The sequence below is a fragment of the Aythya fuligula genome, chromosome 4, assembly GCF_009819795.1.
Source record: "Aythya fuligula isolate bAytFul2 chromosome 4, bAytFul2.pri, whole genome shotgun sequence".
NCBI classification, from domain to species: domain Eukaryota; kingdom Metazoa; phylum Chordata; class Aves; order Anseriformes; family Anatidae; genus Aythya; species Aythya fuligula.
In genome coordinates, this window is record NC_045562.1 from 13,237,177 (window position 1) to 13,255,164 (window position 17,988).

The 17,988-nt window shown below is 42.8% G+C and overlaps 1 protein-coding gene across 16 annotated transcripts in view; it reads left to right on the forward strand.

The window, feature by feature from the left end:
• The window catches only part of ADGRL3 (adhesion G protein-coupled receptor L3), a 509,872-nt gene that overhangs the window by 422,590 nt on the left and 69,294 nt on the right, over positions 1-17,988 (forward strand). For 15 of the 16 annotated variants that reach the window (XM_032186442.1, XM_032186447.1, XM_032186430.1 and 12 more), the window contains 4 exons: positions 7,554-7,737; positions 8,549-8,671; positions 10,765-10,973; positions 11,666-11,842. In XM_032186442.1, coding sequence (XP_032042333.1) covers positions 7,554-7,737; positions 8,549-8,671; positions 10,765-10,973; positions 11,666-11,842 — 693 coding nt within the window. The remainder of the gene's footprint in view (positions 1-7,553; positions 7,738-8,548; positions 8,672-10,764; positions 10,974-11,665; positions 11,843-17,988) is intronic. The other variant, XM_032186431.1, reaches the window with a different exon arrangement.

Sequence of the window (17,988 nt, forward strand, 5' to 3'; positions counted from 1 at the left end):
AGATCATATGTTATTTCCTTCTTCCCAATCAATTGCTTTTATTTCAGTCCTACAGATGCCTTCTGACCTTAAAATATTCTTCCTCATATACTAAGCAAAGTAAAAAACCATACCCTGTAATTTGTAACCACCTTTTATTTCTTAGATCTCCTATTTTATTTTATTTTTTTTTTTGTGCTCCCACTAGGAGATTACTGGTAGTTCAAGGCCAAGATTGCAAACCTTGCATGCCTAGTGCAAGACCATTAATTCCATAAGAAAGCTTTTGTAGATGGCCTAATTGTAATAAAGGTCAGTGCCTTTATTCCCACTGCAGTGAGTTCTCAGCGCCGCTGAAATTCAGGCTCTTTCTGATTCGGTACAGTTCCTGTGCCTGGAGCAGACACATTTTCTGTAGCATTTAAAAGAGGAGATTGCATGCTCTTTCTTGAAAACCTATACCCTGAATCTATGGAGTCATTTTGGAAATTCCTCTGCAAGGCCAGTTGAAGATCTCTACCTGCCTTCACCGTGAGTAGTAATCGTGGGTTTTGGTTCAGTTTGCCAAAACTGATACCATCAGTTGCCAGTCACCTCCTCTGGTATTAGACATGGACTGGTGTTTCTGGGTAAGTCTTGAAGGCAGATGTGGAGATTAGCAGTAGGTATTCTAATGATTTTAATTTTTAACCACGGTTCAGATAGATTCAATCTAAATATGTGTCTATCCATTTCAGTGATTATTGCTGTTGTTTTCGTATGACCAAATTGCTTTGCAAAAAGCCTTAGACATTGGCTGGGCTTCCCCGTAAGGAATTGTCTCCAGTGTGCTTATTTATGCTTTGACCAGAGACTAATTTTAATTTGGAATAATAAATGACAAGAAAAAAAGATGCAAAGGTGAAGAGCCTTGTCAGACATATTTGAATGCCCATCTCAGCTAAGAAACAGGATGTAATGCCATCGTTTAGCCAAAAAGACCCTTTTCTTGTTTAGGGAACTGAGGAAATAACGTGTGCTTCTATTTTTGACCTAAGTCCTACATAGCAGACAACTGTTTCGGTATGATTGGTGACCCTGCTGTAGAGGGATTGGGGTGCTGTTCTGAAGTCCATCATTTCATGAGCTGGTCCCTTTCAGTGCAATTATCTTACCAGAACCAGCTCTCCTCACATGCCCAAATCCAGGCTTTCATCCCCATCTTCTTATCTGGAGTGCCCATTTTGGCTATACCAGGTATATTCAGAGTTAATGGGAGCTTCTCTGGTACTGGTACTTTTTAGGGCCAGAGGCAACAATTGCACAGCTTCCAGAGGAACTTGTCTTCAATATCATCGATTGTGCCTTTAACTTAATTAGTTTGGAGTCTTGCAAATATTGATAGCTTTAAAAAAGGGGTTATTTTGGCACTGGGTGTTTCATATGAATACAGACAAAAATGAGCTATTCTTGAGCAAGGAGGCAGGTAAGCTCTTTTAAAGTACTACTAGTTTCTAGTAGAAAGAAGGGAAAAAAGAGCACAATATTGCAATCATTGAACCATATCCGCATTTCAGTGCGTCTACTCTCTGAAGTGTTTTTCATTTTCACTGTGCACTTTAGACCTGAAAGGGTTTTCATGCTTTTTTTTCTCCACCGATTTACCATAAAATCTCAAGCTGCTATTAAAAAGTGGGCTAATAACATTTTTTGCATGCTTTGAATAAAGATGACGATGCACTTGTTTTGGAGTAGTACCCAGAGGCCTCAAGCAGGACCAGAACCTCAACCTGTAAGCACAGCCAAAGGCTGCATCTATGTGATTGCCCTATATGGTCTTAGCACCACTGTTCTAGGAAAGAGTGAGCAAACCTTTCTTAGCGAAGCTGTACCAACAAACACCTTTTGTGCAGGGGCAGCTGTACAAGCACTGCTTTTTTTTTTTTTTTTTTTTTTCATGCACCAGCCATGATTTCAGTCTATCAATGCAAAGCACAGCTTTGTTGACGGAGCTCCTTCTGTACTAATTTTTCAAAGTGCATTGCATCAAGTATTCCTGTTAGGTCAAGGAAGACGAGTGTTAGCAGTGTGAGATAGGGTTTTATAAGTTATAAAAAGCACATAGTTTTAGTAGAAATGTCATTGCAAAAGTGGTGCATTAATGCCATATGCCACTGTCCTTTTCACCCAGTGCCGCTACAGGAGCTTAGACTTTGATATAAGGTGCATGCAAAATAATTTATACTGTTTCCAGTCTCATCTTAAGGAGGTGCTGTTTTGTAAGGAAGGACAACCCGTGAATTTGAAAATTACTGAGCAGAGGCGCTCAACCAGCGTTCCCTGTAGGGCTTGCTGGTATTCACTTGGCACGAAGCAATATTTTCTCACACACCCTTGAAAATGTACTCCAGTCCTAAATTCATTGGGGTTTGCATTCTTCCATCAGCTGCTTAGTGAAAGGCTAAAATGAACTATAAACATTTAGGATCTAACACCTTTAGGACCTAGCACCAGGAGAGTTGCTTAAGCACAGCACAACGAGCTCTGGTCCAAAATCGGCAATGAGATTAGCAGGCCTGACATCTCTTGGTAATTTTGAGGTTCAATTCCCAGCTGAAGACAGATTTTACATTACAGAGCCTACTTTTGTCAAACAGCAATGCTTTAGGTGTTGTTATGGTGAGAGACAAACAAAGGGATGTGGTGTCGCTGGGTATGTACTATCCTGTAGGTTTAAACCATGTGTCACATAGACAGATATTCTTGCCAGGCATTTCTAGAGGGGGAGAAGATAAAAATAAATCAACATGCAAAATTCAGTTTTATGCAATGAGGCAGCTGTCACAGAGGAAATCAATGGGACATATATGATCAGCCTTTTAGTGATGTGTAATTACTGTGAGACTCCTAATTAGTTGCCCTTTTGACAACGCAGCTTTTAATACCAATTTATAAGTGTTTGAGAAGGAAGTCTTACATGTTGTTTCTGTATTGTAACCTCGGGACAAAATCAAGAAACCATGAGCATATGCCCTTATCTGGGAAAAAAAAAAATCTCCCTGTGTAATTTATTAACATTTATTTACATTGAATGTATACTCTGTGAGGCTGTATAGCCACCTAATGAAAGGAATCGCCATCCTGGGATTTATCTTCCACTCTTGGCATTACTCTTTTCTTAATGTCCAGTTGAAGCCACTGTTGGAGACAGAATATTAGACTCATTGGACCTGTCATCAGACCCAGAATGGTTGTTCTGTACGGGCTTGCATTAAGGGGGTTTAGCATTCAGTGATTGTGTAGGTACCCTGATACCGTAGTCAGCATACAGCTACACCTACAGATCTCAGGATAAAAAAACAGATGGGACGTCTTCTTTCTTGGTGCTCTTTTTCCCTCATTTATCCGTACTTTAAGGCTGCAAACAAGCAAGCTATGCCTTTTGAAAGCACTCCCTTGATGTCATTTAAGTTACTTTTGTCCTTCTCCCTGGGCATATATGTGCATATGCTGTTCATTCTTAAAGCCTCTGCAACCTTGGCATTGGTTTTGTGCTGTGCTGTAGGGGACATAGAGTTATGTTGGAGTCCATGAGGCTCACAAGAGTGCTTTGGCTCACTTGGAAGTTGTTCATCTAGTTGAGCTGCTTTTGGAAGAGGAATAAGACAGGGGAGAGAAGAAAAATACAACAGTGGAATACCTTCAGCTTGGGAAGCAGGGACAAGGTCTTCAGTAAGGGTTCATGCAGAACCCTTAAATAGGTTTTGTGTCTTTCAGGGACAGGATTAAACTCACGTGTTTTTGGGTACCTATATGAAGATGATCCTTCCTTCTACTTTGACTGGGAAGAGACACTAGAGAGCTTCTGGGCTCCTGACTGTGCTGCATGTTAAATTCTTGAAGCGAGGTGGGATGGAACTGAGTCAAAACTTCCTTAGCTCCCTCTGAAAATACCCACCTTTATCACCATCACCAAGGGTCTCAGATAAAACCCAACAAGTCATCAGCTCCCTAGCAGACCTGTCTCATGCTTTCTTCATTTCAAAGGTCATCTGTCAGGGCTAACCCTTCTGCTGGTCACTGAGAGGCTTTGCTGGAAGACTGGCACTGCTGCTCCTATGCTGGAGCTTCATCAGACCACAAAGTCATTGGAGTTGGTGCCAAACCCACCTAAACCACAAAGCCTCAGCTTAAATGCAAAGACACAGGCAAGTACTTGTCCCATGTGCCTGACTTTCCTCAGTTCCTGGTTCCCTGCCCAACTTTTCCCAGTTGGCATCTCTGTCTCAAGAGACACTGTTGCTTTAACAGCTGTTTTGTTTCATTTAAACACCTACCTCAGCTCATGTCCAAAATGCAAACATTTCATTAGCACCTCATCTCCTTGGCTTCAGCCTGCAGCACTCAGCCATAATGAAGTGCTGCACTCAGAAATATAATGCGGGGAACACTTGATTAATGCACTGAGGCAGGTGAGGGGATTGACCCTCTGGGAAAAGCTATGGACTAAATTCATCTTGGTTGTAATGCCAGTGATGACAGTCTACTAACTTCACTCAGATCTCTGCTAAGGACCCGAACCAAAGTCCTTGGAAATCTTTCCAGAGTTTTAGTGTCAGACCCAGGATCCAAAGTGATATGATGTAGCTGATTTCAAGTTTAGTCATTTCTAGAGGATGCTCAGCATCACGATGCCCATTGGTTGGAGAGCACACATTTTGCAGGAGGAATCTAACCAAGGTTCTCTGTCAAGCTTTGTATGCATACATGCACAATGCTTTGTTAATAAATAAATGCTAATTATTTTTTTTCCTGGGGAAATATCTTTGCAGCATAAGTTTAACCATAACACAAATATGTCATCATCTGTTTCATATTTAGACAAATAAGCATTGCCTTTCCATCCACAGCCAGGAGCTAGATCTGCTGCAAAGACTATTTCCACCACTCAGATATTGATGAAAGCATGTTGTTTTAGCAGAGATTTAAAAACGCTATTAACAACTGAGCTAAATAGAAGTAAGGCAAATTGTAGTCTGCACAGTAATATTGAAAGGTGAGAAAAATCCTTATTTTCTGCTTTCAAGGAATATAAGTTCTTTGTGAGAAAACTCCATGTTGTGTAGAGCCAGCACAGCAAAATAGTTGATTTTTTTGGTGACTGTGAAAGAATAACACCTCCTTTTTGCCTGAAAGGAGATAAGCTACAAAAGTAAACTACTGAATTTTATTAAGAGCTACAGCGATTAGGCTTCAAGATTTTAAAATGCTGAAAAAAAACCCCACACTTAAACGCAATGTTTTTTTAGTATTTCTTTTTGGCTGTTGAAGTTGCTAACCTGTTTTTTCTGTGCACACACCACATTTGTTAAGATAATTTTTAGACTACTTAGGAAAATTAGTTTAATAATTAGTTTAAGAAATTGATGTATGGTTAGTAATTTCTGCTTAACAGCAAATGAGAACAGGATCCCAGCTCTGGAATGTAAAAGCTTTACAAGAAAAAGATTTTTGCAGTGGCAATAAAGGAAGAGATTTTCTGCCATTTCAGTTTGCTTCAGTGATGGAAGCATTGACTACTTTATACTTCGGAAACCAAGCTGTGAGGCTCAGGAGAAATGTTGTCTATTAATCACAGGACCAGGGCAATAGCTTCCAGGGAGGGAAAGATCTGCTGAAGGTAAAGGAGAGATTTGTCAGAAAAGCAACTGAGTTAAGTTGTCATTAATTAGGTTGGAGAGTAGGGGCTTTTTACTGTCAGGGTGCCTGATTCTGCCTCTGTCTTCCAACAGGAGCTGTGGTGATATGAGAAACATCCAACCTGAAGGACATTTAAGATTAGGATGCACATGGCATTATCTAAGTGAAACGTCTTTGCTGGGATTAAAAGCACTAGCAGTGGCAGGTCTAGATGTCCTTGCTTCTCCTTGAACCTTGTTGTAATTGACAATTCTTGAAGGTCACATGGAGATAACAATAAAATACAATTCTGGTTCAGTGTGACCTAGAGTTGATATCAGCATGCCTTGCACTGGGAATCATAGAATCACTAAGGTTGGAAAAGATCTCCAAGATCATTTGGTCCAACCATCCCCCTACCATCACTGTCACCCACTAAGCCATGTCCCCAAGCACCATGTCCCACTTTTTCTTGAACACCCCCAGGGACGGTGACTCCACCACCTCCCTGGGCAACCCGTCCCAGTGCCTGACTGCTCTTTCTGAGAAGAAACGTCTCCTCATTTCCAACCTGAACCTCCCCTGGGGCAACTTGAGGCCATTCCCTCTAGTCCTGTTACTAGTTATCTGTGAGAAGGGGCTAACCCCCAGCTCCCTACACCTTCCTTTCAGGTAGATGGAGAGAGTAATGAGGCATTTGTGCCATGTGTTACTATTGTAAGGCTCTTCCTTAGAATTCTGCTGGAGAACAGTCAGGAGTAAATACTGAAGTATTTTCATTAAAGTGAGCCATGGAGGGTACTTTAGGCTTGCAACATGTAGAAATCCCATGGGAATATCTTTGCTTTGAAGATCAGAGGTATGGGTTTGATGACTGCGCTTTCAACACGCAGAAAATTGTTGAGAATGGCACCTTCATCTCAAAGGGCAGGTTGGATTCTGTAGTCAGCGATAGATGGTAATGGAGGTGTTTCTTTGTGGGGCAGGCCTGCCTCATAGCTAGACACTAACCAGCAGAACAAAACACTGTCAAAGTATATTATTTATCTCCGCACTATCAGTTTCACCAGCTGGTGTGGCTGGTCTCACCGAAAATCCTTGCCTGTAAGACAGCTGAGTCGGTTCTGCTTAGTTACTAAGCAGAGGTCTAAGGCTGAGCGAAACCTTCAGGTTGGGTAGGCCTCTAGCGCTGTAATTTAGCGATCACAAGGCCGGCGTGGTTCCGTGTGACCCTGGATGTGCTCTTAGATTAACCCGTGGGAAGCTCTCCATGGGAAGGCTCTTTGTGCAGGGCAGCCCGGGGCGCAAGGTGCACCACAGGAGGTCCTGAGGTTGTTAGTGTGGGGCCGGCTCCTTCCTGAACGGAGCAATTTGAAATGTCACGGCTTATCAAAGTCTCTGTGGGGGCACCTGCTGGTTCTCTGGATGAAGCGGCGTAACTCAACTATCTCTGCATCGCCGTGACAGCCTGACAGAGGTTATGTGATGGGAAGTGTTCTCTATCGAGCCTAACCCATGCAGATAGTTCCTGAATAGCTTCCATGAGTGCCCCAGCCCTGCTTCCGAATTCTGGTGCAGCCGATAGCAGCAACCTGCTTCACGAATGGGTTTTGAAATATATTTTCATGCACGTTTCCTTAGGGATTTCTCCACCCCTACTCTGCCACCCCTAGTTCTTAATTCCTTCTTAATCTGAGCACAGCCTGCATTAGAATAAAATCAAGACCTCTCCTTCTCGTGTCTAATGCAATAAATGATAACTAACTCCATTTTAGGCTGCCCTGATGGTCAGGGAGAGGAGATGTTGCCCTGTCCCTATAGACTAATGTGTGTGGAGGAGGGAAATGAGTGCATGTCAGAGGTCTTGACTTTAGGTTTGCTAAAGTCCTTTCTTACTCAGCTCCTCTCCCTTGCAGGCCATGGTGGAGACGGTGAACAACCTCCTGCAGCCACAGGCTCTGAATGCATGGAGGGACCTCAACGCAAGTGAACAGCAGCGAGCAGCCACCAAGTTACTCGACACCGTGGAGGACAGTGCCTTCGTGCTGGCCGATAACCTGCTGAAGACAGACATCGTCCGGGAAAACACCGACAATATCCGTAAGAAGCAGAGCCCATAAATACTGAGAGCAGCCAGAAGGAGAGAAAGGGCTGGGGAGCCTGGTTTCTGTCTTGGCCATACATTAACTGGAGAGCAATCTGTTAGATGTGGCTTGGCATTTTGTCTGGAAGACTTAGAAATCTTTCCAGAAGAGCCTAAAGGAATAAGGCAACTCTCTACCCTTGAAATCCCATGGAAAATGAACACCTAAGCTGCCTTTATTACTCCTGGCTTTAAGTGCAAAATATCTACTAGGGCAATGAGAGCATCGCTTCACAGGGAGATGGTTCACTGTAATGCAATTGTGTTTCATTTCATACAAATTTGTGTCTTTATTTGGCTGATTGTTGATTTTAATTAAAAAACAAGCATGATGGAAAGCACCAGCACTCCCACTGTGCATATGTAAAATGAGAACAACTCTTCTTTCTTTTTCTATGAATACAGATCCTGAGCACTGATAACATTTACAGAAAGTAGCAATCGCCAGTGGCAAAGAAGTAACATTTTCAGATTTTCATTTTAACCATTGTCCTTAATATCCTGAGGTTCTTGTTTACAAGAACTGGTTGTCTTTTGTGTTCCACAGAGAGTAGAATTTATTTGCTTTTTTTTTTAATTAAATTTAAAACTTCTTCAGGGCAGAGATTTAAAAAGAAATAGGAGTCCAAACAGAGTCTAGTGTGAAACACTGTAACTTGATTCCTCTGCTTTCAGGTGGTCTGGAGCACCATTTTGTAACTTCAAAGTATTGCGCAGAGGATTGTTTCAGTAGTGATTTTTCTTACTGTTGGTCTCTTTTGCATACAGAGCTGGAGGTTGCGAGGCTGAGCACAGATGGAAATCTGGAAGATCTGAAGTTTCCCCAGAACCTGGGCCATGGTAGCGCCATTCAGCTGTCAGCAAATACCTTGAAACAAAATGGTCGAAATGGTAGGTCCAGAACCTCTGGCCATGCTGGCTTTCCGAATCAGTCATGCTTAAGGCATTGTTTATGAACAGCTTGTAAACATTGTTTTGTGTTTAACCAATTGTGAGCATAGCATTAATCACTGTGTTAATATTTACATTAATGTTAATGCCAGCTTCCCAAGCCCTTAACTGCATGCTAAGCTGGCTGACAAGGAATGTATTGTTTTGCCGAGTGACTGACAGCCTTCAAAAGCATTATGTGCTGGTAAAAATGCACAAGATCCCTAAATGATGTTTCTGTTGGGGCACTGTGCTGAGTCCAGAAAAGTCCTTTTAACTACTATTGTCTGCAGTGGGAGCCTTTGTACAGGATAAGAGGCTTTTTTGAGTACAGTGGGGCACTCTGCAAGTATCTGAAAAAAGAGGGAAGAAATAATAGTACCAAATATTAGTAATGAGCCAGTGTAGCAGGAAAGGTTGATTAACTGTTAAGAGTCTAAATCTTCAGTGCCTCTCTCTCTGTAGCTTATGAAGCTCTTGATATACCATAAATTAAAGATGATGTTGTACGTGAGCTGTCTTCAAGCTGCCAAGTCATTTATTTCCAGATCAGGAATTTGAACAGACACATTTGTTGATTTCTCCAGCCCCACTGTAGACCAACTTCAAAGTGCCAGGCTTTCTACTAATGGGCCTGACATGCTCCTATTTATGCGTTCCTTTAAAGCTTGTACTTTGTTTGGGTGCTTTACCACTCTGCAAGGAGTGTGCATTCTATGGGGGCTGTCTTTTCAACATTAACCTGTGCGTAAGGGGAAAGCACTCTACTACAGACTTTGATCACTGTAGGCAAAGCATAGAATGATAGGACATTATTACAGCCAGACCAGTTGCATTAAAACTGCCAAAATTTCTGACAATTTTTGAGAGAATAATTTGGTCTGGCGGTTCAGAAAGAGAGCTTTGCCATAGAATTCCTTGATGGGATTTGGTACTTTTGTATGTATGATTTAAAGAGGAAAGTTTCATTTAGAGTTGGCGTAAAACCCAAGATGAGTAGCAAAATTGCAGTGGGATGTGTATTTCACTCCACTAGTGGACTTCGGAGTAGATTAAATAAAAAAAAAAAAAAAAAAAAAAAAAAAAAAAAAAAAAAAAAAAAACAGAGAAAGAGAAGTTTTGTTGGCAGCAGGGAAGGGAGAGTCTGTATTTCTGAGCATGATATCAGTGGAGTTCTGGTCAAATCAGGAGACTCCCATCAATTTGTACCAGCTTTACACCCATGCAGGGATTGCCAAAGACCTGGGAATAAAATTGTCATAGGATTTAGGTTGGGAAGGGCCCAGCGTCATCAGTGTTTCACCTTCTGCAGAAGCTGGGGTGAAACAAAAGATGCTTACCCACAGCTAATATTTATAAGGCAAACTAATCACATTTGGTTCTTATTTGTAGTCTGTGAAATAATGTGCAAAACTGAAGGCAAACTGGATGGTCTCAGCTTAAAAAAAACGGTTGGTTGTATGTTGTGGGTTTTTTTCTGCAGGCTCCCTGCAGGTGGATTTTTATGGAAAGAGGAGCTATCAGATTGGCAAATTTCTGCAATTTCTGTTTTATCCTTCATGTGAGATTGGAAGTGTGTTGGAAAGTTTTGGATTTCTTTTCCCAGATTTGACCCCACACTTTCTGAGGTTGTCTTAATGTATTAAAGGACTTTGCACTAGACTAAATTATATTATGCATATATTATATATTATATTATATGGCATCTCCATGGCAGACCGGAATGAAATATGTTTCCCAAACATTGCCAGAGAATAGTGTTATGTCAGATGGGAAATGGGCCACCTGGCCTCTTTTCCCTGGAGCCCATTACTCCCACTTATGCCAAAAATAAGCCCACCTTTGCTTCTGCTCTTCTCATCCTTGGACGTCCTCTTGCACCTCATGGTGCTCATTGGAATAGGCACGAGAAGGTGAATTTCCATATGCCACATCTTGGTCCTTTCAATGTTTTCTCAAAAAAAGTTTTAAAGTTGGTTCAGAGAAAAGGTTTGTTGTCTAAAACAAAACCTAGTGCGATGACCTGGATATCGAACTTCTCCCTCCCCTTCTAGGTGAAATCAGGGTGGCCTTTGTGCTGTACAACAACCTGGGCACCTATCTCTCCACGGAGAATGCCAGCATGAAATTAGGAACAGAAGCAATGTCGACTAATCACTCCGTCATTGTCAACTCACCTGTCATCACGGCAGCAATAAACAAAGAGTTCAGCAATAAGGTTTACCTAGCTGATCCCGTGGTGTTTACTGTCAAGCATATCAAGGTGAGTGAGTTTGAAAAGCTTTTTATTTTTTCTTTTCAATTTCTAAAACAAAGTGCCACAAAAGTTGGCTGATCTGAGGCCCCCAGCAGACCTTGATTAGATTTAGAATTATACATTTTTTCCTCTGCACTTTGTGTTATTTATGGTGAATGTCTCTTTTACATTGCATTAATAAAAGTAACGAAAGTCTACTTTGAGCTGATGTCCATTGCTCAGTTGCTGACACACGTCATTCTGTAATTAAAAACTAACAATATATTAGAATGGGCCATAATGTTATTTTATCATGGTGGCAGGGGATATTAGAGGAAAGTGGAATTACAGTGAAAGAGGACAGCTAGTCCTATTAGCCAAGCACAGTCATTGCAAAAGTTGATTGCTTAAAGCAATTAATTTCTCTGCTCTGCAATGCAAATGAAGCAATCTGGTTTTTAGAGCTGAATTTAGTCTATGTCTGAAATTAATCAAGAACAAAGAACTAAGTTTGCATTAGCAAACAGAGCAGCAACAACCTAACTTTCTCTGGTGTCGACAAGTAATACTTGACATCTAAGTCATTGCTGATTATTTATCTAAAATTAAAGGGTAAGAGTTACAAAATGCCTCTGGGAAAAAATAAAGAAAGAAAGAAAGCATTTAGAAATCTCTGAAACCCTATCATTTTACTGCATTTACTCATTGCTTCCTTGCAGCAGTCAGAAGAAAATTTCAATCCAAACTGTTCATTCTGGAGCTATACCAAGCGTACAATGACAGGGTATTGGTCCACCCAAGGATGTCGCCTCCTGACAACTAACAAGACACACACCACGTGCTCGTGTAACCACCTAACCAACTTCGCAGTCCTGATGGCACACGTGGAGGTTAAGGTAGGCATTGCAAATTCACAGGCTGCCAATGGACTGGTCAGAAAAAGTGGCTAATGTAACACAATTTGTGTGTGACCCCCACAAAGGGCAGCTGCTCAGGGAAATTGCCGTGTGATGGCAACTCACACCAACAAATGGTGGGAAATACCTCACGTAAACCTTCTTTCTGCAACATAGTGAAAAAGGAGACAGTCACACCTATGCGAAGGCTGCCCTGAGCTCCTGGCATGGGAAGTTCAGAGCTGCAGAAGACAAGTGAACAGAATTGGCCGTTAGTACCACATCCTTTGCTTTACTGGTCCAGAACATCTCCTGGTAGTGGGACAGGATCAGACAGAGCCTGCCTTGTGGGGTGTGAGTCGGGTGCCTTGCTTGCAGGGCAAATACAATGCTGCAATTATTTGTGAGGTGCATGTGTGGAGACGTTTTTTCCAGCCACCAGCTAAAGATACGTTCTCTGTGTCTCACTATGTGGCAGCAAGCTATGCATAAAAAGGAAGCTATTATACCATCCTGTCTGGATTGTCCATTCACCCAAGGCTTCTACATGAGCAGTTAGTTCCTTTGCCTGCATTTAGGTCTGTGGTGTAATGCTGGTTTCTCACACGACTACCCCCACTGGGGCTAATGAAGTTACTCCTGAAAATACGGGATTTTCAGTTGGGATTATTTTCAAGAACAGGATAATGGTTGAGTCAGTCCTCCATGTCCTGAGCTGTCTTGGCACTCTTGAGTGAGATTGAAAACAATCTCACCTGATATAGAAAGAAGAGAAAGCCCTGATTCCTGAAGGACTTTGTCTTCACGATTTTCTGTGTTGTAGTGTCTCCATTTTGTGTGCCTGGCACCACTGCAGAATTCACTGTTTTGAGATAGATCCTGTAGGAGCTTCTGTGCAGGCAGAATATTTCAGAGCCACTTCCATGGCTGCATAACCACAAAAGCTATTATAATTTTAAAAGACCTTTTCTTAAATAGTCTTCCAGTGTCATTCCTTTGTATATTTTTGTTTCACTTAATAATCTGAAGAGGAATGTGAAGAGCTGCAATAAAATATATATTAAAGCACTGTCATGCATGACCAAAGCTCTGCAAAAAAAGAAATGAGAGCCTGGCGGCTCATTTGCCACAACAGCTGGGTCCAGCTGAGAAGGACAGGATGGATCTGCTGCTGCAGAATGACATATTCATTGTATTCTGCAGGATTCACTACCAGTCCAGGAGATGTGTCATCAAATGGCTGTGGCATTATCCTGGGGGTTGTCTGAAGAAATGCCCTATTCAGAGCACATGCTTACAGGATAATGGTATTGAGCAGTCTGAGTCCATTTTTGCCAGTTTCCCACAACTGCTTGAATTTTCACAAGCAATGTATGTTTGTCTGGTTATCGCCTGCCTGGATTGAACAGATATACCTGAGTCACCGAAGTCAGAGGTTGCACCTGGGAAATGCAGATAGCTTTCCACTCCACTGGTGTGAATGAACGTGAGCTGTACTGCACGGTGCAGATACGGGCTAGCACTGAACAGGTCCCTTCCCAAACTTCACGTAACTGTTGAGTGACCTCCCTGTCCTTATCTCAATCCTTGAGGCCTTTTCTTCATATTTTCTCCCCCTTTCCCTTTTAGGAGAGGGAGTGAGAGAGTGGTTGTGGTGGAGCTTAGCTGTCCGGCTGAGTAAAACCACCCCAGGTGGTGGTTTAAAAATAAATGGGGATTGTTGTCATCCATTGACTCACACTCATATCTTGCATGCATACTTTACTGTCTTTTTGTTGCCTTGTGTTTTGTACAAAAAGGCATTCCTTGCCTCAGAGACTTTTTAGTCATCTGTGAGATAGGACAGTCCTTGGGGAAAGGATGCTGCGTGCTAGTGCAGGACCTCACACAGTGGCGTTCTGATCAGTGGCTAGGGTCCCTAAATGTGACTGGCATATACACAATTAATAGTGTTCTGGAAATTTTGCCACAAAACCAATTTTCTTCTGTAATCGAGGTCTGTAATTTACTGACTTGAGTTTGATGGGTTTTTGGAACCGTAGTTTCTTCACTGTAATGAGTATTCTCAAAACCTTACCTACCAGGACTGAGCACCACACGGCGTGGCAAGTGGACATCTGAGTCCTGCTCCTTAATCAAAAGGCAGTACCAATCTGACAAGTGTCATTTCTGGTCATGAATGATCTCCCTCCCTGATAGCATGGCAAAAGAGCGTGTTCTCCTGAGGAGACCTCGGTGGCTGCTCTGGGAGCTGCGGGCTGGGGTTTAATTATTAGCAGTGCGTATGTGGCGAGGCGGAGTTGGAAGGTAGCACCGTTGAGCAGGTGATTGATGGCCATCTGGCTCCCAGCGTGACACAGCAATATGTCTTTGTCCAGAGGGGCAGAAAATGACATTGGCTGACCATGGGTGGCAGGGATTTATTGGTATGCATCAAGAGACCAAGTTGCTGGTATCAATTCCAGTCTTAATAGGACTTCCATCAAGGGGAGGAGATTTTACTTTTGAAGGTGCTTTCTGCCTGTTAAAATACGTTGGGCTCGGATTTGCTTATGCACCCCAACAGAAAGCCTCCCTGCAGACTTGATTTACATGCACAGTGACTTGGAGGCACCTAGAAGACCCCCTGGAAGTGACTTTGTTTTGGAAAGCGTGGCCATGGAAAACAGGCACGCCTAGAAAAATCCTACCTTAGATATTCTTCTCCAGGACCAGGACAAATATATTTCATCAGGGTAAGCAAAAGTGCCCCAGCCCAAGGGCCTGCTGTGCACACAGTCAGGGTGTATAGCTGTGGGGAAGAGCAACGCACCACAAGTCAGGGTCCTGTGTAGCATGGGAAGAGAACAGCATGCATGTGGTGACCTGTGAGCACAACTTTGCCATGGTTCCTCCCAGCAAGGGCTGACCTTATGGGCCCGTAGTGGTCCTTGCCCTTTTGGACAATTTTCCTGAGAAAATGGGAACCTCTTTGTGAGAATGTAAGATTTGGAAGCAAATCCCTCTTTTCATCAGCTGGGAAGTGCATTTGGCTCGTTTTATAGGAAGATTATTGCAGTCTCGTGGAGATTTTGCTAAATTATGAGATGCATTCAACATGGGTGAGGTCTATGTGAAATATCTATCAATTGCTTGTATCAGTGAGATGATCATTACGATTTTTAAATGCTATAAAAACACAGAGGTTCCCATGCCATGGGAGAAAGCCCATAGTTAAATAAGCCATTCTTCCTATGTAATTGCTGCAGAGTTACTTCTCAGAATTTACAAGCTGTTTTTCATATAAGCTTGCGCTTTGCATCATAATAATTATAGCAGATGCATCTTAAATGTACCATGGGAAAAATATGCAGCCAGAAAACAAGTTCAGAGCTAGTGGGAAAATGCAATTAAAAATCACCCAAAAAGGAATAAACAAAGGTACCTTAGGGTTGATAAATGTTGCTTATCAGTGTGTAGTGAATGCCAGAGCTTACTTTTCTTTAAAAAAAAATATAAAAATAAATAAAACAAAAATGGAAAGGGAAAAAAAAAAAAAAAAAAGAAAGGTGTTTTAACTCTAGCAATTAATCTGGAGCTTTCAAATGTTATTCAATACCACACACACATTACATCATGCTAATTATTTGGGGAATGGAAGCATAAGGCAAGCTGGGGAGAGAAAGGAATAAAAATATATGAAGTCTAAATGGAATGCAGTGGTCCATTGCCTAAAGCAATACAGCCATTTCAGATAAAAAGAGCAAGCTAAAGTTATTGCAGTGCTGTCTTATCCATATATTAGCACTTGTGGGATTAAACAGCAGTGAATGAAAGCAGAAGTGGGTGAAGGATTGCAAAAACACTAACTGCAGAATTAAATTACTGAAACCGTTATATGATGAATTTTGCAAGACAAATCATTTTGTACCATCAAAAGTGTTATTTCTCAAAAAAAAAGGTATATTACACGTTGCAATACGTAACTTATTGTAAGGTTATTAAATAAGAACTCTTTTAATTAAGCAGAGAAGTTATTAAATCTGCTCGTCTTGAATGAGATTTTAAAATTCCAGGTACAGCAGTATTTGAGTTTGCGTTAGGAATAGAAATCTGTGACACCGATGAACTCCAAGAATAAGATGTAGAAGGCACAGTCAGTTATATATTGCGTGCTGCTGTTGCTATGAATGTTTTACCTACAAAATGATGTTAGCATTTGCTTAGCCTCTCTTGGAAAAGTACCCAAACCTTGCTGTTAAGAATATCTAGCGTGCTCTCTGACTGCCCTGCCATGAATCACAGAAATTATCTGTGGTGAACCTATCAGGTCAAGTAATCTATGCCTACAGGGTCGATTCAGAGTGGTAACCGGTGGCAACCCTTGAGCTTTTTGTCTAGGTAGGCGAGTAAATCACTGCAGGGAGTTCCTTGAGTTCCCCACCCTCAGTTTAACATGCACTTCTTGAACTGAGCTACAGCTCTGTCTTGCTAGTCCCAGTTCTGCCAGTTGGACTTGCTTGCTGGTCAGCATCTATCTGGGCATTCCCTGAGGTACTGACACAGATCTGCTCAGGTAACTTTGGGGTGTCTAGCCTGAAAAAAAAAAAGTAGAGTCTGGCTTCAAAAAGATCTTGGCTGAACCGTGGAATCTGCTGCGTACTGAATTTGCAGTTTCTGAGCTCTACACTTTCAGGTGCCAGAAATTTGAGCACACAGAAGCTTATCAGCCGTGGCTTCCTTTCCCACCAGTCCAGTGAGTATTTATTTACTTAGGATCGTCCTTCTTGGCTCTCTGACGTGTGAGCTGTGGCTAGACCCTCGGTAAGGAACTGTGTCGCAGAGTGGGGGCTGCATCACCCCTCTGTTGTAAAATTCACCATTGAAATAGCTCCTGTTCACAAGCACTAAGCCTTGCCCTATTTACTGCCACCACCTTCCTTTCTCACTAAGTATAAGGTTCAGGGCAAGCTCCCCCTTTGTCAGATTTTAGGCTATGAAAGACAGGCTAAATGTGCCTGTCTTTCTTTCTCTTTGATCTTTATCCCTCCAGTCCAATTCATCCTACCATCCCCTAAATAAAGTCCTTAAGTTAGGGAGATTGTTGTGCCTTGATCATATTTAGGCTGAATTTTTCAGGCTCGCTGTGTCTTAACCACTTGGATTGCTCTTTGGCAACCAGTTCGAGTCACATTTTTGAAAGAGGTGAATGAGGTGAATAAAGACAGGGAAAGATTATGCTTTGGCTCTTACAAGAATAAGCCGGATGAGGTGGTGGATGAGAGGACACACAGCTTGTGCTGTTCGTTAGCTTAGAAAGTGTAGCTGAGTGCCTGAGGACTGAAGGGAAGGTCATGGTGTGGCACAGCCACGTCCCAGCTGTCTCCTGGAGCCGGGCTGGGTAAGGCCATCGGTGTGTGACAGCAGAAGCTGCTGGTGCTGTGACCAGATTTTGCTGGGAATTCAAGCTAACGAGCCAGCAGCTTGGCTGGCTAGACATCTGCAGTGTGAGCTTGGCACCGCTGCCGTAGCTCATTTCTTGGGCTAGAGCTGCCTTATGAGTAAGCAAAGCTGTGCTGCTTTACTAACTCCAGCCAGCATGGGAGAGGGCCAGGACGTCGCGATCACCGGCCCGAGCCACTTCACACAGCCCATGCTTCGCTGCATCACACAACGGAGTCTCCTTGCCACAGGGAAGGTGCAGCAGTGCCAGCAAATGAGACGGAAACCCCCAGCTCTTTCCACACCCTACATCCACAGCGTGGTCTGTAATGCATGGTGAGGTGAGGTCTGCACCCATTTAGCTGTCTGTATTTCAAGCCTTACTTCAAACGGCCGCAGTCAGGAGTCAGTGACACTGCACAGGGGCTTCAGGTGGCCATGAAGTTCTTCTGTTCCTAGGTTAGGTCCTGGCAGTGCCTGTGACAGCAGGACAGAGACGTGCTGCCTTTGCAGAGTACGGAGCGGGTGCTGTGCCCCTGTGGAGCAGAGGGACAGAAAGGAGGGGCAGGAAGGGTGCTGGAGCAGTGGGATCCCTCCAGCTCGTGTCCTGCATAGCCATGGAGAGGGGAAAGCCCCCTTGAAACCTCTCGTGCCTGCATACCCATGGCAAGTGGTGCCATCAGGCAGCACAGACGTGCCCCAGGAACCCTTGGGGTTTCCTCCCG